Source organism: Penaeus vannamei, chromosome 8 (assembly GCF_042767895.1).
Source record: "Penaeus vannamei isolate JL-2024 chromosome 8, ASM4276789v1, whole genome shotgun sequence".
Taxonomy (NCBI): Eukaryota; Metazoa; Arthropoda; class Malacostraca; order Decapoda; family Penaeidae; genus Penaeus; species Penaeus vannamei.
Window position 1 is genome coordinate 25,734,306 of NC_091556.1, and position 21,967 is coordinate 25,756,272.

General features: G+C 36.4%; 2 protein-coding genes across 2 annotated transcripts; one reads left to right on the forward strand and one right to left on the reverse strand.

The window, feature by feature from the left end:
• Positions 1-410: 410 nt before the first annotated feature.
• LOC113814755 (G-protein coupled receptor GRL101) lies at positions 411-5,766 on the forward strand (the record flags this gene model as incomplete). Its single annotated transcript, XM_070124448.1, is given in 3 exon segments — positions 411-576; positions 2,031-2,424; positions 3,285-5,766. Coding segments are annotated over 3 exon segments (612 nt in total), but the record flags the coding sequence as incomplete, so codon positions are not given.
• A 129-nt stretch (positions 5,767-5,895) lies between these two features.
• AIMP1 (aaRS-interacting multifunctional protein 1) lies at positions 5,896-18,155 on the reverse strand. The gene is made up of 6 exons (XM_027366794.2): positions 17,945-18,155; positions 15,427-15,561; positions 13,638-13,763; positions 8,176-8,337; positions 7,740-7,910; positions 5,896-6,378 (listed from the first exon to the last, which is right to left on the reverse strand). Exons 1-6 carry the CDS (start codon positions 18,023-18,025, stop codon positions 6,145-6,147), a joined length of 909 nt encoding a protein of 302 aa, XP_027222595.1. The 5' UTR covers positions 18,026-18,155; the 3' UTR covers positions 5,896-6,144.
• Between the last annotated feature and the right edge of the window lie 3,812 nt (positions 18,156-21,967).

Consider the following 21,967-nt stretch of genomic DNA (forward strand, 5'->3'; position numbering starts at 1 on the left):
AACTGCAAGGAAGTAAAAGATGTCGCAGTCCGCAATGACAGTCTTGAGCGACAGATTTCCTTGGAGAAAAATGTAACAATGCAGAGTTCAAGAGTGTGCCTCAACACGCCGCCGTGATTGGTGGCAAAGAGCGTGACCTCCAGGAACGTCTGGCCACTCTCAGACCATCTCTGTCTCCATATCCATCTCCCTCTCCCTTCCCCGCCCCCTCTTCCTCTCCCTCTCCCTCTCCTCTCATTCTCCGTCTCCCTCCCCCTTTCCCCTCTCCCTCTTCTCTCATTCTCCGTCCCCCTCCCCCTTTACCCTTTCCTTTCCCCTCTCCCTCTTCCTCTCCCTTCCCCTCTACCTCTCCCTCTCCCTCTTCCTCTTTTCTCTCACCTCCCCTTCCTCATGCCAGTCCCCACTTCCAGGTTTTTGCGTGGATCGCCGTCTTCGTCCTGCCGTTGAACGCAGCCGTCAACCCAGTGCTGTACACGCTGTCGACGGCCCCCGTGCGGCTCCGTGCAGGACACGCTTGGCGTTCCGTGCGGAGCTCCACGAACGGCAAGAGCAACCGGAGCAGGTCGAACCGCACAGGTCAGCTGATCGAGTGTCTTTACCAGTGTTTGGAGGGACAAGACGAGGGCACTGCTGCTGCTGAAACTTGAAGTCAATGGCGACTGGCAGGGGGAAATAAGTCTGTAGCATGAGTTCGATTCAAAATACTGGATAATGTTTGTTTGTTTTTTAAATCACTTATAATCACACTGTCTAAACACCTGTGAAAATGTTATTTCGTCTTTCCTAGAACATGAGTGTTAATGGCTGATGGTGTACAAACATATAAAAACACACACTTACGTGTATGGTTGTGTGTGTTTTTGTGTTGCTGTATGTGTTCGTGTGCCCCTGTGCGTGCGTGTGTGTGTGTGTGTGTGTGTGTGTGTGTGTGTGTGTGTGTGTGTGTGTGTGTGTGTGTGTGTGTGTGTGTGTGTGTGTGTGAGTGAGTGAGTGAGTGAGTGAGTGTGTGTGTATGTGTATGTGTGTGTGTGTGTGTCGGTGTCTGTGTCTGTGTACATGTGCCTGTGCGTGTGTTTGTGTCGGTGTCTCCCGTGCATGTGCGTGTGTTTGTGTGTGTCTGTGTGTGTGAGAAATTACCTAAGCTTAGATTTACAATTTTCTTTGCCACCGAATATCAAATCAAGAAAATGTTAATGATAATGACAATAATGATACTAATGATAATAATAATGACAATAATTGTAATACTGATAACAACTACAGCAGCAACAATAACAATAATGATAATAATAATATTAACAACCATAAAGACGATAATGATGATGATGGTAGTAGTAAAAGTAAAAGTAGCTGTAGTAGTAATAGTTGTTGTAGAAGTAGTAGTAGTAGTAATAGTAAGTGTAGTAGTAATAGTAGTAGTTGTAGTGGTAGTAATAGTAGTAGTAGTAGTGGTAGTAGCAGTTGTAGTAGTAGTTGTTGTTGTTGTTGCTGTTGTTGTTGTTGTTATAGTAGTTGTAATAGTTGTAGTAGTAATAGTTGTAGTAGTAGTGGTAATAGTTGTAGTAGTAGTAGTAGTAGTAGAAGTAGTTGTTATTGTTGTAGTAGTAGTAATTGTTATTGTAGTAGTAGTAGTGGTAGCAGTAGTAGTTGTTTTTGTTGTTGTTGCTGTTGTAGTTGTAGTTGTTGTTGTTGCTGTTGTTGTAGTAGCAGTTGTAGTAGTAGTAGTTGTAGTAGTATTATGAGTAGTAGTAGTAGTAGTAGTAGTAGTATTATGAGTAGTAGTGGTAGTAGTACTAGTAGTAGTAGTAGTAGTAGTAGTAGTAGTAGTAATAGTAGTAAAAGCAGGGGCAGCAGCAGCAGCAGTAGCAGTAGTACTCATCATAACAATAAGAAAAAGTCAGGAAGCCATCCTTTTATTGGATTAGGATAGCAAAAAGCCCCAATGTCACTGTTTTTCCCGCTAACCAGCCTTAGCCGTGCCTCATAAGACATGTCCTTACCTCCTCCCCTACCCTCTCCTCCCTTGCCAGGGAAGTGGTGCTCATCCTTCCGGAGTCGTCTAAACACCGAAGTGACCGATATGCCTCCCTCCAGCGACCAGCGGCTTCTCAGCTCCAAGGTGCCCATCTGTGTGTACACATCAGTCCTCCCACGGGCCTCGGAGCCCCTCCACTACACCCATAAGATCTTGGACGCAGGCGTAGAAAACGCCGCTTCAGGGCGAGGCGACGCGATCATGAACTCGAGCGACGGGGGAGTGCACACACCCCTTTGCCCGAGAGACAGTAGCACACCCGAGCCCAAGGAAGAACCGGGGTCGCTGGAGCTTGTGCCCTTGGAAGAACTGACAACGCCTCTGCAGCCCTCCTCTGCCCGTCGGTCCTCCAGGAGACACAGCAGGAGGAAGAACCACTCCGATCACCGGTATGACTAGAGACCACATTCCCAAAGCATCTGCTGCACACTCCCTGGCTCTTGCTACATCCTGGCATCTTCAGCAATCATGGGCATACTGCTTGACAGCATGTTGCCGATGTTCTTTCAAAATCGACCTACTTTTTCATCCTTGTACTCAGGCCTAACCTTGTTCTGTAATATATCTTGTTCCGAATCCTTACTCTGTCATACCCTCACTTTTTTATTTTAGATTCACTCTGTATGTTTAGAATACGTACAGCAGAGATTTCATTTTACATACCTTTCTCTCATATACAGTCACGGTAATATCTGCTACCTACTCAGTCACCAGTTATACACACATGAACAAAAAATAAAAACTCGAAGATACATAACTATTTTTTTATCATGCCAGTGCCTGTAACAATACAGCATGTCTATATTTTTTCGATATCACTGTATAACAGATAACTAAAGCCTGACAGAGATTTCACACTGTTCAAGTCCTGAAAGCATCCTAGTATATAAACTACTCCACAAGTAGTACATCAGTCTTCACGAACAGACCATAACTTCCTTATTGGCTAACTAATATGGCTGAAGCTTTTACCCCTAATGAGCATTACATTTTCTGGAAGAAATCAAATATTTTTTCTTATTTTCCCATTTTAGGTTGGTTGATATCTGTCTACATTCTTCGTTTCTTACTTTAGTAAGAAACGAAGAATGCAGACAGATATCAACCATTACCCTAAAGTAGATATTTATCATAATTGTCGGACAAAGATCATTACTAAGAAAACATTCTAAATATTACATAACTAACATCAATATTTATTTTCCAACATAAATCATATAAAGTGAATAACATGTGACATGCTCTTCAGGAATCTTAAGGCTCGACCAGAAAATGGAAATATAGAAATTCGGAAAAGATAAGAAATGGAGTGGACACAGAAATTCGGAGGACATGTGCCAAAGCATCAACCAAGCAGTCCACTGTCTGTTCAACTACAGTTATGCCAAATATAATATCCTAAGATATTTTTGGAGGTGTTTCTCAAATGTAAAATTCTACATTACTTCTAGATTAAAATATCATTTTATATTTTCAGTAAATTATGTGTAATACATTCCTCTCATGTTATTTCCAGTATGCTGTGTTTAAGAAATGTATGTGTGCTAATGTAAATGTAACTGCATATTTATCTACACAGATTGACTGGCTTAAAAGAGAGAGCGTGAAAGAAAATAGCAATTATAAATATTTTAAAGTGAGTGTATAAAGAATTCAAAACTTTTACTGCTTCCAAGGATCTTAATTAGCACCCCCTTCTCTTCTCTTTCATAAATGGCATCCTCCCTGTGGCCTTTGCATCACTTAGTGTATTTCAAGGCCTCCTACTCTGAAAAAGAAAGGCTATCTATGGGCAACAATTCAGTAATTTGGAATATTTGTAAATCTTTCCATTCTTTATCTCCCTTCCTTCACTCATCACATAATGTTTCATAATATCAGTACATAAAAAACAGAAATCTTAATACATAGTAAATTTTCTTTTAGGTATATATAAGTATTCTTTCTTCAAGAAAGTGATCTTTCTAGTCATTATACAGTATTAGTTTACAATAAAGTCAATATGCAGCACCTCTTTCTACATAAACTAGAAGGCAACTAGCATATAAGATTGTTTTATTCTTTCTCAGAGATACCTAAGAAATATAGAGTTTATAGCCTTATATTCAGAGACCTTTGCCTAAACATGTTTAATACAGTATTTCAAATTGTCAGCATTACCAGTATTTCTTCATGCCTACCATACAAGAAAAAAGACATTGATACTGTAACATTGTCTGATTTATTCAAGTTAGAAATGCATTGTATATAACAAGGATGTGCTATGCTCAACTTTCATCCAGGCACATTTTTAATTCTTCTTTCATTGAGCTAAAATTAAAAAAAAATACCAATAGCTGCTGTCATCTCTGCATTATGTTATCATAATGTACTTTACTACTGAAGAAAGAAATTGTAATGTTGTATCATACTTTTTTGTTTTGCAATTGGCAAAACATAAAAGAATCTCCACTTGACAGCACTAACGCATCACACATATTTTTCTGATATTTGAAAAGATTACAAGTTCAGAGCTTTCACATCACAAAAATGTTCTTGATATAAAATCAAAAGAGTAAAAATTCTGCCAAAAGAATGGACTACATAACCCTTTCAAACCCTACTGTTGCAAATTCTGATGATTAAAACAAAACTTTTTTTGGCTTTAAGATTCAAATCTATCTCATAGATGAGCAAGCCTATTAAGGTATCACAATATTCTAAACTTACTCAGTAAAAGGCCATTTATTTTCTTCTTCAGATTCAACTCTTCCTAAATTTACTTTCATAATTGATATGACCTTTAATATTTCTGCCTTCATACTGATTTGAACTCTTGGAAATGTATAAATAAATAGAAAGACCTTCATAATTTGGGACAGTGCCAAGCAAAGGGCTCTCATTTAATCTCACCCCAATGCCAAAACCTAAAGTTAGGACACTGTACAATGACTACAAGCAAACTTCTGATGTGTAAATGTATATGGAAAGTTCCATAGTAATTAAGTCTCTATGATGAATGGATGGTCCCCACATTTTACTGTATTTCTTTGAACAGACCATACAACACTGCCTGCTAACATAATCCATTCTTCGTACCTACTAGACAATAAACTACTGGAAATTAGGTGTGTAATACATGTGAGATGTAAATAATCTTTCAAAAAAGCACCTTTGTTTCTCATTTCTGGTCTTGTCAGAAGACCCCATATTCAACTTTAAATGAGTCAAATGCAATCAATCTGTATTGATTTTTTTTTTCTGTGACCTAAAGTGAAATAGATGTTTTTCTTGTTAGGGTCTTCTACTGTGTTAAAACAAAGATTTGTGAATGTGAAATGTTTGTACTGGGCGTCTTTTACTAATGCATCAATAAGTATCGCAAAAAAAAGATTATCATGCTCATGTTGGTAACTGTGCACCATTCTTTTTTTCTAGTATTGGTTATAATATATATGATACATGTATTACTTCTAAGTAAATTCTTTTTTCTGTAACCTTAATTTTAGAAAATACTTAAAATGTGCTCAAAAGTCTTTATATGTATTTTACCACTATCTACTTCTGTATATAATCATACATACTACAAGTTTTGTTACATACTTTTCTTGAAGAAATATGTTACATCATTTACATGAATGTTATGTATATCAACGAAGATATTGCATATCTATGAGTATGACTATAAAACTAAATGTATATGTTGCTATGTGAGGAATCAAGGCTACTAAAATAAATGGACATATCTTGCACTCATGAATTTATTTAATTCTTTTTTTCTTTTTCCTTTATTAACCTTCTCAACTTATCACTTCTTCCTAATAAATGTTTCTTTATTATATTTATAACCATAAGAAAAATTGAGGTGAATAATAAACATCTTGAAGAGATAATTTTACTGTCAACAAATACATCAGCGAAAAATCTCAGAGCAACTGACCCAATACCCCCTGCCTGTCTTGAATATGTTTGTGTATCAAATGCATCAAGTAAAAAGATTTTGTTGTACTATCTTTGCACCCAAAATCTGATATTGAAAATTTACCTCTACAAAAAAGCTTGTACCCCAGCAATGGATAGAAAAAAATACATATGTGCACTGTAAGATTTAATAGGCAACATGGTTATCATTACTTAACCTGGACATTAGCTAGAGTCTGTGCAACAACAACACCTTTACCAGGCACTGTAAATGGAACTCCCTTAAACACTGCGACTTTGTTTTGATCAGTCTTGAGATCAGGTGCACAAGTTTCAAATATCTTCTTTTTGGGGTTGAGGACGGCATCTGGATTGCGGGTGTAACCCTCAAATTCTACAAGGTCACCAGGCTGACTTCCTTCCGGTGGAGCAAGTATCTCAACCTGTGGCAAAAGAAAAATAAATCAAATTTAAAGAATTTTAAAAATAAATAAATAAAAAACAAATAAATAGACAACACAATTTATACATAATATTTTTAACCCACTGGATCCGGTTGCATCACGCACATCACAGTGCTGAAAACACAGGCAATGGGTGATGTAAGTAGTCAACATCCCAGGCATGGGGCATTTAGGCCAGGCACACATGAACACCCTTGTGTGGTGACAAGACTCTGTGCCTCCCTGTTTGCAAAGTTATTTTGAGTAAACTTTTTTAACAGTATCACCATTTTTCAATGTCCATATTTCTTTTGATTTGCTTTATCCAGATGATAATAGCTTATTTTCCTTGTACAGACTCCATATCATCTCTCTATGCAGTAAATAACTCAATGTAAAGCAAAAAAAAATATGGAGCAATTGGTCATTTGTGTTATATATCTCATTTGTTTGTAATTTTCACTCTTACATAATACAACCTGCACCGCTGGTCACAGTCGCCAGGAATATGGTGCGCAGCATGGAAATGGCGTTCTCTCTGGAGCCGGTGCTCTTCCAGTCACTGCTTACGCACATTACATTCCACATTCGTTTATCAATGGGAATAATGCTAAAGCCTCCTTCTAAGCACTAAATGAGGCAAATCACACTCCAAGAGGTTTGTGCACTTGTGGCAAGTCTTTTCTGGCACCTTGGTCTTCATTCATGACAGTAAGTTCGTGTCACCCAGACCACGGCCAATTTGCCAGATGACAGCATGTTCACATCACCTACCCCTTGATCAACTTTTTCCATGATGTGCCCTAACGTCATTCAGGTCCAATAGGCTAAGGCAAGAATAAAAAAATAAGTAATTCTGAAGCTTAATTTCCAATAGCCCTAACCCCAGAGCTCCTCCTGTGGATGTCTCAGCCAGCCATTTTGGTCATACAAGCTGGCTCAATAGTCTTTAATGGTTTTATAACTACATAATTATATCTTTGAAGTTCCACAACAAACACAGACATGAGGTCATCATTGCAAGCAAAAACATTAGCAGGATCTGGGCAGAGAATGCCAGTGGTCCTGCTTCCTTAGTTCCTCAGAGTGACAAGGCTAGGCCAAACTGGGAATAATCCCCATCTAGTGTCTGGCTCCACAGTCAGATAAGGTTAGCAGAATTTCAGCTTTAGAAGTTTATAAAGAACATTTTGGCTTGACTTTCATATCAGATTTGAAGCAAACTACTTCAACTCCAACTAATGTGCTATCCTCATGAAACAAAAATTGATCTTTCTTCATGCTAAAAATACAATCAATGGAAAAACTGACATTATATTTCATGTGCTAAGTGAAGAGTAAATCTATTAACTGACCCTTACCTTCTCAGGGGTTGAGGCACACATAACCATTGCCTCAGATAAAACACCCCGCATTTTGGCTGGTTTTAGATTACACAATAATACTACCATGCGATTCTGCATTTCTGCTTCTGGTATAAACCGCACAAGCCCTGAGACAACTGTACGGAACTTCCCTTCTGCAATATCAACCTGGAAGCAGAAACTTCAATGAGTGTGAATAATATAACTCAAATACTATCAATATACTTGTAATCATTTCTTGCTAAGTACTAAATATACTTTATTTCTCATGTTATTGTATTTCTGGATAAGCATGTGTTTGTTCATTATGCCAAAGTGTGTGCAAGCATATGTCTGTGTAGATCTCATTTTATTTTTGTAAAATCAAATATGGACAAGCATACAGGCTGTGAAAAAAATTATATCTTGAAGGTGGGGGGACAAAATCAGATACCTCTTCAACATAGAGAGAATCAGCATCGGGATGTTTCTTTGCTGTAACAATCCTCCCAACTCGAAAATCAAGGCGAGAAACATCAACAGCTGCTTCTTCCTCTGGCTTCTTTCCTCCACCTCCTTTCTTTTCACCTTCTGCCTTTTTCTTCTCCTTCTTTTCCTAAAGATTTATCAAAGACAATTAAGAGTAGTTTTGGTCTGAACTGCACACAAGCAAAAAAATTAAGTATCATAAATCCCAGTTTCCTTTATACTGTTCTTATATATCTACCATAATTTTGATCTTCTGCACACCTGCCATATTTTTCAAAATAATAAATGATTAATGGCTAATGATTGAAACTAATAAATGTATTAGATGTCAGAGGTTATAGTGTTATAGGATAGTATGATAAAGAAAAGGGTAAAGAGAGCGTGCAAATGAAGTGAATCAGAGAGTAGTAAAGAAAGGGTTAAGGATATAGAACAATTGAATGGAATGGAGTGTGTGGCTGAGGAAGCAATAGGAATATTGTTTGAGGAAAACTGGCAAAAAAGCTATTATGAAACAATCAACAGGAAATACAGGTAGAGATGGCTGTTAGAGAAGTAGCAGGAGAAGAATCTTGGGAATGAGATAGGGGGACTGGGGGAGGTGGTGAAATATCAGGAAGAATGTCAGGAGGGGAGGGAACACTGTTACAAAAGAAGGGATTCACGAGAGCATTCAGGTGGGAGAGGTAAGAATAATGGGGAACAAAGAAGTAATGGTGCACATACAGAAGGAGAGTATGGGGTGTGTTGGGAAAAAGTGGGAGGAAGAGAGATAGAGGGAACTTGAGGGGGAGGACAATGGATATCGGCAAACTTTGAATGCAGAGGGAATAGGAACAGAAGCATTGGAGGGTGGATGAGAGAGGTCAACATTCTCTTGGGTCATGTCTAGGAGATTCTGGATTTTCTAGACGGGAGTTGGGTGAGGAGGTTTGAGAAGCAAACATTCTCTTGTAAGGAGAAGGGAGATAGATATTCAAGGAGCAGAGGAAGAGGAGGATTTAGGAGAGGATGTGGTAGGCAAAGATGGAGTGGAATGTTTAGGTTGTCTGATGCAAAAGGTAAAGTGAGGAGGAGAGGTTAACATCAGAGAAGTGGTAGAGATTGGAGCATCTGGATTTAGACTGGAAAATGAATTTAACTGGGGGAGAGGGGAGCAGAGCATATTGAGAAGATGGAACAGGAGGAGAGCAAAGGACAGTTTTGGAACAGGAAGAGAGAGACAAACCTCATCATTGTGCTTCCTGTCTGGCCTTGCATAGAGTGAGGCTTAGTTTGAATCTGAGAACTGCTACCTCACTTGAGCTTATAGGCAGGGCAGATCCTATAAAATATATTTTCGGAGTCACTGCAATTGGCACACATATGTGACTGAGCAGGACAATTTGAAGTCATGAATATGTTAGGCACATAGTGGGCAGCAGGCTGTGGAGTGATAGTATTTGGCTGGGTAGCCAAAACACCAACATTTCTGACACTGACAAGGAAGGGGTCCATATGGTTGTACAGGGCAGGACACTCCACCAATTTAAACTCCATGGAGGTGGTCATGTCTATGGAAGCTAATCTTGGCAATATTGGTGATAGACTTGCACTATCCTCTGGGAGGCATAGTGTAGCACTGTACTGTCACTGCATCACAATTAACAAGTCAGGCAAGTAGGTCGTTTTCACAGTCTGACCAGTTTTTGTCATACATAGGACAATCAGTTGGGTGAACAGAAACAGAGAGGAGTGAGGTTCAGCAGGAATAGGTTTGCCAGTGAGGTCAGTCAGGGTAGATAGCGCACAAGCTTGGATTCAGATATAGCTGTGACAAGGCATGGACGATCAGAACAACTGCAAAAGGAAACTTTGCCTACTTGTTTTTGGAGACATTGTTAGAAGAGAAGGGTTCTGTCTAAGTAAGGGGCTGTAGGGGGAATCAAAAGGAATCGATCCCATTTGACTGAGCTGAAGAGAGTAATCAAAAGGTTTGTACAGGTAGAAGTAGTGGAAGGAAGAGGGCGGGGAGATGGGGTGGTGAGGAGTAAAGTAGTACTGTGGGGGAGGACAATATGGATGAAGAGAGGAGGGGGTAGACAATGAAAAGGATTGTGCAGTAGCAGATGGAGTGGGCAATGTTGGGAGAGAGGAAAGGGTACTTTCTGAAGATTGAGTAATGACCTGATTGTGTGGTTCAGAATGGATAGAGTTGTCAGTAAACATGAGGAGGGAGTATTAGTAACAGTAGTCAGAGTCATGGTTGAAGAGGTAGGGGTTTAGGAAACCCATGAAATCAAATTTAGATAGGCTAGTTTATGAAGGAGCAAGCCTTAATGCCTCTAATAAGGCTAAAAGATCTTCATTATTGACCATAGTGAGCCTGAAATAAATTGGGAAAGGAAATGGTCTAACCCTCAGGGTCCCCATACAGGGTAAGGGCTAGGCGATTAACCAAGGGAATATCATGCCCATGGCTCCCAGAGGCAGTTCATTACTGACACCAAGCGAAAAATTCAAATAAAATTTCCAATAAAACTATATAAAATACCATTAAATATTTCACTTTCCCTATATTGGTCAGGTATTCTCAATTAGAATTATATTGCTAACAAGTGCATAAACTAAGTATTTATACCTTATGCTAAGAAAAAACATTTCCATGATTGTGTTAATTAGCCAAAGTTGTTCATTTTCAAATATCTAAGGCTGAGAGACATAATGTTACCTATTCATGGTTATTTACAAACAGCCATTTCTGTCTGAACAGATGTGTGAATTTAATTCAGGCCAAGAAAACCAGCCTAAATAGTTAAAGGTTCCTGATATGCTTTCACAGTGCAAGGAATACATTTCTATTTCACAGAGTATGTCTTATACATTTCATGTTTAATTCATTATGCTTAACCATTTCCTATGCTCAACAGGGCAGACAGCATCAAAAAGTGCATAAATCTGTTTATTCCAAAAGATGGGGTTACTCAGAACCCTTGTACCAACTCCCTCCACCAACAAGGTCTTTAACACAATGTCGACAGAAAAATAATGTATTCCCTTTGGCAATGCTTGGTAAAATGTATCTACACATAGATGGCTCTGCCAATGCTTAGCTACAAAGGAGTCAATTAGTAGATCTTGCGACCTCACTTTTCCTTGAAAATGCAGGAAAACACTTATTTTTCTTTAGTTATGCTTTCAATATTGACACTTATTTTTGTTATAAACATTATGATTACTATACTATTACTGACATTACTAACAGCAATACTGAAAATTAGAAAATATTATCAAATATCAAGGAAAAGGATAAACAGGTTAGACAGGTAGTTCACATAATTGGCTCATTGGTGACAGTACTTGTGGAGCCATCTATATGAAAAAACATTTACTAAATTCAACACGCACAATGGGCAATAGCATGTATGTACATGCCATGCCCGGCGGCTTGGGGTTAACCTATTGCCTACAGGAGAATATAGGGTTCATTTGATCTTAACTCCGGGTAGTGTGCAAAGCCAACTGAGCTTACCTCCAGGACCCTGGTGCATATCACTCACCGCACCACACCAGAGTGATGTTATTATTTTTATATTACTTGTAGCAAAATATAATTTTAATATTTTTGCTTATTCATAGTTGCATGATCTGCATTTTAGTTGCTAGATTGCACCTGAAGTAGCCTGATTATGTACATTAAAGACCATTTCAATAAATAAGGTATGGTACTCACTTTGTACAAAGTTGAACATGGCTTTATTAACCCATTTACGACAGGTGTCCCACATACGAGACACCTATAAAAAAAAATTGCCAGGCGTCCCACCGGCGTGATGCTGTATCGGGGCTCGCGCTCCGACTCAGCAGCAGGCCATGGTCGGGGTGCAGGCAGAGTCCGGGCCAACCAGGGCGCCGATTTTGTAGCCACCCAGAAACTAAAAAATCACTCATTTTTACATCTCATATTAATACAAGATTACATGTAGTGATATACATGGCTGCTGCCACCACAGCTTCAGTACTTCCCTTCTGTGCTTCATGTTTCAAGACAGTCTCATTGGCTGAACACTAAAAGACAATGTGAGTAGTTGACATGAGACTGATCTCGTAAACAAGAGTGAAGGTTACTTACAGGTTCACATCAACAGCAAGAGAGTGCCACGTTTTGGTGCATGACATCTTCTAGGCATAGTAGGGGAATAATTCATGTGCTAAAATTTGCCCTTCATACAAAACAGTAGCCAACCATAGCATTACACTTCCCTTTCTCCCTGAGGCAATGCCCTAGGGCATATAGTGTGGGCATGAGGGTTACTTATACAGAACAGCATAAAGTGTAATGTCCACATCATCATAACATGACATGAATGACCAGTCAACCCAGAGCCGCATCGAAGTCAACCACATTGCAAACGACACACCACCTGGAGCCACAACTAAGTCAGCCATGACATGAAACCCCACTCATATTTACCTGGTGTTTCCTCCCTTCATAGCCTCATTTCAAATGAAAAAGACATTTTGTGATTCAAATTAATGGGCCACTAAATAAGTGAAAACATCCACTTGTATTGTTGGAAACAACAAGACCTAATCATAAGAATGACAAGGTTATCATTCCTGTGTAAGCTTACAGCCATGCCAACCACATGGCTCATCATTCCCAGGTTTGTTTCATTTGTCAAGGATAGGTTTACAATCTGGTGAATTCCCATTCTAATATGATTATTCATAAGGAACTCTGAGGTAAGCAGATGGGAAATTTTTTAAAATGTGGTATATATTTTGCTGGTTCTCCACTAAACAAAATGATAGTGAAGAGTTGCAATGGGAAAAATAATTCATAATAGTGATCCTAACATACTATAGGTATATTTTATATCAGTATATAGATGGTCAGTGTGGAACTTAAAACACCTTTTCTGACATATGCAATCAAAATTTCTGAACATAATTACACATTTTTTTCCAAAGTATAATATGTTTTCCATTTTCCCCAAAGGTAAAGAACCACGGTAAACAATAACTAACAAAATTTTCTATTAACCTTCTTACACTTGTATTTCTCGAAGCATACTATTAAGAGACAGAAAATAATACTGGCAGACAATGAAAAGAATGTATGTGAGATAGTTAATGAAAAGAAAAAAATAATTTCTACTTTCTATCTACTTCATATTACTCCTTTATGAAATCATTTAGGTTCATTTAGAACACATTAGAATCACTTGGGTGTTTCATATATAACTCTAAACCACTGTATCCTATTCATGAAATGGGCATATTCATCAACAGAATTCTCTATAAAGCAAGTTCCCTGAAAAAAATTCTTTAGCCTAAAGAAAAATAACAATAAAGTTAAACTGGTCATTCCAGGGATGACATAACATCAGTCAGCTAAAGGCAAAGGATTCAGCAATTCATAGCACAGAAAACCAAGATGCTTACCTTCTGTGGTTTTTCTTGCTGAGGTTTATCTGCTACTGTGGGAGGTGGAGCAGATGTGTTGGCTGCAGGTTGTACTTCTGCAATGGCCTCAGAACTGGGAGTAGTTTTATTTGTGAAGTCATAATACTGAAAATGGGGAAATCCTTGTAGATGACAACTCTTTCACTTCAGAAATACATAACCCATTTACAACGGGTCCCACATATGAGACACCCGGAAAAATGAACATTGCTGGGCGTCCTATCAGTGTGACATTGGTTTCGAGATTGCACTCCGATTCCGTTGTGGGCCACAGCCAGGTGAATTGTCTCAATAGAGTATCAACAGTGTGAATGGAGTACTGAGTGTAAACTAGTATATTTGGTACTGCTACACATTTTATTCCTAGACCAAAGAAAGCTTTCCTAATGCTACCTCCCACCCTAGTGTGCCTTCTCCTGTGCATCTGAGTAGCTTCTCCAACCCAGTCCTCCCTTACTATGGCATTTTTACCTTAGTACATGGGGTAATTTCAACTCTGGCACTCGAGTATTCATGAGGTAATCACACTAGTCTATTCTGTCCAAGGATTCCTTTACAGAGTGGGATATTTCCCCAGATGTGAAGGGAACCAACATGAAAATCACTGCCTAGAGTGGCATCACTGTGTTGGTCATTCACATCAGCTAGAGGGGGAAAGATAATGCTGAAACAAAAACTGTAGTCTAATTGCTAGGAAGCTTATTACTTGATTGTCTAAATGATGATTATCTAATCATATTAGGTAAAATTGTATTGTAGAAATAAGTATTATATATTACAGCCACCAATGATGCCTCACTAAAATATTAAAAATTATTCAGACAAACATTCATTTGATCAAGAAAGGTAAACACTAAAGACATGGAGCTCATCTCCGACATTATTTACCCCCTGTTGGACAAAGTCAGAGCCACAGAACAATTATGGAATACCATATACCATATACAAATATCAGAAAGTAAAAAACAACAATAATGGATGAAATCAACCAGAAATTTAGCTTTATATGAGGTGCAATCGTAAAGCTGGCAAAGCTGTGTCATGATCAACAAGTATTAACATTTTACTCACCTTCAGTTATACTATTTACTTTCTCCCAACTTTTGTTTTTTATCAGTCCATAATTACATCTGGCTTAAATTACTGACTACACTAACAGCGGTATATGATAGTGGAAAAAATACTGTCAGATTTTTAATTTCTGTTAAAATATAGGGCACTGTTGTATGATGTATGATAATTAATAAATTGGGTGAATTTTAGTTTAATAACTTCTTCCCTAAATTTTTTCAAATGAAATGTGAAGATATTCATAGAATTTACAACTATCTTTGATGCGTAGTTCAACCATGAGGATATTGTAGACACCTTGTGTTTTTTGGGATGATGTTTCTCTACAGAAGAAAACTATGTAGTGACCAATTCCACTCTGTAGCTAACATCCACTCAGCTTGGATATCTAGGGACCCCAGAACAGACAAGAAAATCATGACCGTTGCTTCAGTAACTATGGCATACTAGCATAAGACACATTTTCTGGTATGTAAATTAAAGATTTTTGCATAATCAAAATTATTCTTCCTGCTGACCATGGCTGAAACTTGAGCATTACTCAGCTTAATTTGCTTACTTGAGCTGAAATATCTCTTAGTAGTCAATTCCTAACAAATATTGAAAACATATGAATTGCAAAATAAATTCAAAAGAACCCCACTAACAACAAAGACAATCTGGCAACAATTCTTAAGTAAAATGGGGGAATATTTACTTGCTTGATTCCCTGGCTCTTTTCAAGATCAACAAGGCGTCTCTTTAGGCTGTCAACTTCCTGCCTCAGGTGTTGGTTCTCCCTTCGCAGTTGGTCCTTCTGAGCATCAACAACAGCTATCTGAAGCTGACTAATCTGTGGAAAATAAGATCACATAAAAACTTGCTTGCAACATAACTACACTCAAAACATGGAATTTAAACTACAATTCTCTCATTTCTTAAACAGATCTAAAGTACCCCAGAAATTTTATTTACTCCATATCTCAGCAAACCAAATCAAAATATATACAGTATACTGTGACTAATGTTCTGTATGAATTAAATCTTATAAAAGAATCAATACCCAAGATTCTCAATTCAAGGAAACCAACATTCCTCATCTGCTTTAAGCTGATAACAAACTGCTGGCTGAATAACTTTTACCAATATGAACAATTAACATACTGGATAATTAGCTTCTTCAATTAACTGATAAAAGGGGAAAGCTAAAAAATGAATATTATAATGATTTTTAGAAATACAGATAACATACACATAAAAAAAACATACATATCTGTCCATGTGATACAATCTCTTAAGAGATTAAATTTCTGGTATCAGCAAAATTTCCAACCTGTTCAGGCTTATCTACTGATGCATCTCCAATCATTATCAATTTCTTCTGACTCTTCCTTCAATTAGCATACTGAATAGGTGGCATATTCAATTAACCCAATGTCAACAGGAAAATGGTGCATTCCTTTTGGCAATGCTTGGTTAAATGTTTTTACACATAGATGGCTCTGCCAATGCTCAGCCACAAAGGAGTCAATTAGTAGATCTTGCAACCTCACTTTTCCTTAAAAAAGTGGGAAAACAGTTTTTTTTACCAATGCTATCAATAGTGACACTGTTATTTTTATTTCACTGTTATTTTTTTCCATAAGTCCCAAATGCCCATGGGGAGTGTGTGTAAAATCTCCCTATACTTACTCATGTATGAGTAGTTAGGTAATGTCCAAGGCGCTAAGTGGCGCCTGGTTGCATGCTCCTTTTAGAGTGGGTGGTGGTATAGTGGATTGAGTGAACGTCTTGCAATTTCTTGCAACGGCGGTGAGGGATCGAATCCCGATCAGAGAGGAAATACATTCATGATATAAAATGCGTCCCAATCAGCGAGGCAATACTTTCATGATATAAAATGCGGTATTGCATTATTCCATCTTTCATTTGAATACACATCAAGTTATCTGATTTGGGGTTTGATCTGCTCTTTCCATAAGTCCCGAATGCCCACAGGGAGTGTGTGTAAAATCTCACTATACTTACTCGTGTATTCGTAGTTAGGTAATGTAAATGGCACTAGGTGGCACCTGGCTGCATACTCCTTTTAGAGTGGGGGGTGGTGTAGTATAACGTGACCGTCTTGCAATCTCTTGCAAAGGCGGTGAGGGATCGAATCCCAATCGGAGAGGTAATATATTCACTTTTTACTATATTCTCATGTACACAATCTGCCAATAAACATTCATCTACATTACATCATTAGCTACTTAACCCATCAGCGACGGGTAAAAATTTTGTCAAGTTTACGTATGCACTGGCTTTATGGCGCGCACTGGCAGTTTCCCCTGTTTGCGCACGGCTCGATCGGTAGTTTGCGAGCAACATATAGAACCTAAAAACTTTTATTTTGCTAAAATTTATAAAAATATTAAAATTTTGAAGGTTTACCTTCACTTTAGGTGCCATTGCCTAAAAGCTTTACCATATAAATGAAGCCGCTACTAATGGAGAAAAACAACCTCCGTCCGATGAGCCAGTAGCGCGGGAATGGGCATGGCATGATGCCCCCGGCGTTTGGTCCACAACAGCCATGGCATGTACGTATGTGACACCCGGCGCCAATGGGTTAAGGTATATTTTGGCTTTTCATAACTACCAGAAAATGACAAAAGTATCCATTGCATATCACTATAGCGACAAAGTCCACAGCACCCACCAACAGCTTGAATTTTTAACCCACTGGCGCCGGGTGTCAGGTACCTATTTCTTTCTACATTTGTATCTGTCATCCATCAATGAGTATAATAAAGAGTCTGTCTCCAATTCTCTCTTTTAACAAGTCCGTGATGTCACCTAAGATATGCCCTGTGTGGTAAAATCAAGATTTTGGGCATGCAAAATGACGAGAAAATTTTGAGAACATAGCAGTACGCCTACTACAATTCTGGGGCTTTCTACGTTTTCGAAATCCTGAACTCCTGGGATTTAACTGTTGGTCGACATTATCAAAGTAAGAAATCTGAAATTCTATGTTGACGCACATCAAAATAAGACCAATGAAGTGTATCACGCTGTGCGCTTCATCTCGCCCCACCGGCGACAATTATGTCCGTCGAAAGTTGCTTTTAATGTCCTGGAAATGTTATGAGAGAAAAAAGAAACAATAAAAGGCAACTGGATAAGCACATAGCTGTCCACGAATGTATGCTATTTAATAGAACCAAAAAGGTGAAAGGTTTATGTTACCATACCTGCTTTGTAAGCAAATCAATCATTTGCTCAGCTTGAATGGCTCTCTGTTCCATTCTGCTAAGTACTTCTGGGGAAGCCATTATTGACAACAATCCTCTGAAGGCCCTAGTCGCCACTGTAATCTCAAACCGTGGAAAAGGCCAATTCAACCTGCACCCAACACCTCCACGCAATTCTTCCACCAACACCAAAAATACCAACACGGAAAAATGATTCTTTCTAATTTTGTCAAAATTTAAATATCAAATCATTTCCTAATACCGTAGACTTAAACCAAAGAAAAATATAAATCTATTAATTCTCTCGTGCGATTGTATGTATCTTATTAATATACGAAATAGAAATTTAGTTATAAAATTGCAGTCTTAATGTGTCACTTCAAATCGGTAGAATTAGAAAACACTCCCGGCAAGTAGAAAACGATGGCTAACAAAATCTGCTTCATTCTATTTAACGGTAGGACTAAACAAAACAGATTACATTTTAGAAATTACCATTGTTGTTATTATCGTAATTTTCATAATCATTATTTCACTTGTTAATATCATAGATCCCTTTACCATTACTGTTAGTATAATCATTGTTATTATCATCACCACTAGCATCATTATTATTTATTTATATTATTGTTATTACCATTACTATCATTATCATTATTATCATCATTATCATTACTATCATTCTTATCATTAGTAGTAGAAGTAGTAGTAGCAGTAGTAGTACTATAAACATTATTATCATTATGATTACAATTATCATTATTATTATTATTATTATTATTATTATTATTATTATTATTATTATTATTATTATTATTATTATTATTATTATTATTATTATCATTATTATTATCACTATTATTATCACTGATTTTATTATCATTATTATCATTATTATTATTATTATTATTATTATTATTATTATTATTATTATTATTATTATTATTATTATTATTATTATTATTATTATCGCCATCATCATCATCATCATCATCATCATCATCATCATCATCATCATCATTATTATTATTATTCGCATTATCATTATTATCATTATCATATGTAGTATTATCATTATTGTTATTATTATCATCATTACTATCATTATTATCGCTACAATCATTGTTATTGTTATCATTAGTATCATTATCATCATCCTTTTTATCGTCATAATTGCTATCACATTTCTTATTTTTCTTATTATCATTGTTATTGTTATCACTTTCATAATTACCATTATCCTCATTATTATCATCATTACAATTATCATTATTATTATTATCATTATCATTTTTACAATTATCATTATTATTATTATTATTATCATTATTATTATTAGTAGTAGTAGTATCATTACCATTATCATTATCTTTATCAATTATTGTTACTACTACTACTATTATTATTACTATTATTATTATTATTGTTATTATTATCATTGTTATTATCACTATCATTATTGCCATCATTATGATCATCTCTGTTAATATTATAATGCTTATTATCATCATTATTATTACCATTATCAGTTTCAGTATCATTATCGTTGTTATCATTACTATCAATATCATCTTTATCATGAATATTATTTTACTCTTATTGTTATTCTTATTAGCATTATAATTATTATTACTATCATTATTATTTCTATCATTATTATTATTACCATCATTGTTACAATTCTTATTATTATCAATATTATCATTATTATTATTATTATTATTATTATTATTATTATTATTATTATTATTATTATTATTATTATTATTATTATTATTATTATTATTATCATTATCATTATCATCATTATCATCATTATTATCATTATTATTATTATTATCATTATTATCATTATCATTATTATTATTATTATCATTATTATTATTATCATCATCATCATCATTATTATCATCATCATCATTATTTTTTATCATTATCATTATTGTTATTATCATTATTATTATCATTATCATTGTTATTTTTACCATTATCATCATCATTATCATTAGCATAACTATGACCATCACTATTGTACAAATAAACTTGAATGGCACTATACATTACCCACAGCACAAGGGAGGGATTTGATCGGTTTCGATTTCATCGTGAAAAATACATTTTCATTCATATTCATACTTTTTCCATATTATCTAAATTTCACATTACTGAGAAGAAAACAAAAATCATGGTATTCTGCAAGGACAAGATGCCACCAAAATGCAAGAACTTCAGCGAGTAGAAAAAAGATCAGCTATCTTAACAGCATAATGACCCAAGGTCGCAGAAATATCATAAAAATCAAAACACGAATTACCGAGGCAGAAGACATTTAAGGGAACACCAGGCACCCTTACAAACAGACATGAAACGTGCGGTCTATCCTCACATACTGATGGCAGTCTGGGACGTGGACAGACAAATTACCGAGTAATGAAGATTTGCTTTTCTTGGAGCAAGCAGGGTCTCACTCGAGCAATGCGCCAATGACAGTCCCTGGGACACACCGCGAGAGACAATCCGATCGGAAAGCAACATCCCACAGGAAATGAGGCGAGTCAGAGAGGAAGGGGAAGGCACGCAGGAATTCCTAAATAATCAGGCTTTGAGCACGGGACGGAGGGCTGTGGAGATCCTGCGGTCGACGGGGGACAGGAATGGTTGCTATATGTCTCTCTCTCTCTCTCTCTCTCTCTCTCTCTCTCTCTCTCTCTCTCTCTCTCTCTCTCTCTCTCTCTCTCTCTCTCTCTCTCTCTCTCTCTCTGTATGCATATATATACATATATATATCTGTGTGTATGTATATATATATATATGCATATATATATATATATATATATATATATATATATATATATATATATATATATATGTATGTATATATATATATATATATATATATATATATATATATATGTATATGTTTGTATGTATATAATTATGAATATATATATATATATATGTATGTATGTTTATATATATATATAATTATTTATTTATATAAGAATGAGGCATGAGGCACAAGCACAGCAGCGTCTGTGAACCTCAAGCGCCAACGATCCTGACAGACACGAAATCATCGCTTAATTCGGCTTCACGTCAGAACTTCAGGTGATTCTGAAAAGCGCCTGAAAGCAAGGCGGACGTTGTACGGATTCTGCTTCGGGAACTTCATTTAGCTGCCATGACCTCACCTGTTTTGTGAGTGTAATCTTGTTGATGGCATTTCCTAGTATTTGCAGGACAGAGGAGCATTTCCGTTCTGATTCATGGGTTGCAGGCGATGGCGGGGCATCGGAATGACTATCGTTTGCTAAATTTCTATTTATCATTTTCATTATAATGGATATTATCAATTATCATTATCACTGACATTATCATTATCATAATTATTGTAATTATCATATTCATTATCATTATTGTCATTATCATTATTGTCATTATCATTATTATCATTATCATTAAAATTATTATTATTACTGTCATTATTATTATCATTATTATTGTTGTTGTTATTATTATTATCGTTTTCATTACTAGTTATATGATCATCATTATTGTCATTGTTATTATTATCATTACTATTATTTTTTATCATTGTTATTGTTACCATTACATTATCATTATTTTTAGTGTTATCATTACCATTATTGTTATCATTGTTGATATTATTATCATTGCTATGGCAACTACTATCGTCATTGTGATTATCATTTCTATTATTACCATTAGCATTAACATCATTAGCATTATCAGCGTTATCATCACTATGATTATGTTATCATTATTATTAATACTATTATTATTATGATTATCATTACTATAATAATCACTGTCATTATCATTCTTATCATAATCCTTGTCCTTTTTCCCTCTCGCCTCATTCCTCCCTTTCCTTTCACTCTCCCTCTCGCTTTCCCTCTATCGCTCTCTGCCACCCTTTCTCTCCCAAATCTCCCTTAAGTCATTCCTTACTTCTCACTTTCAGTCCTACACCCCCCCCCTCCCACTATATACACGTGAGTG

Bases quoted from the DNA above. Each gene is read 5' to 3' on its own strand.
- AIMP1 (XM_027366794.2), bottom strand. From the start codon at position 18,025: ATGGCTTCCCCAGAAGTACTTAGCAGAATGGAACAGAGAGCCATTCAA. The intron at 15,562-17,944 runs GTATGGTAACAT...TATTTTCCACAG, and splicing joins TTGATTTGCTTACAAAGCAG to ATTAGTCAGCTTCAGATAGC. The intron at 6,379-7,739 runs GTAAGGGTCAGT...CTTTTGCCACAG, and splicing joins GTGCCTCAACCCCTGAGAAG to GTTGAGATACTTGCTCCACC.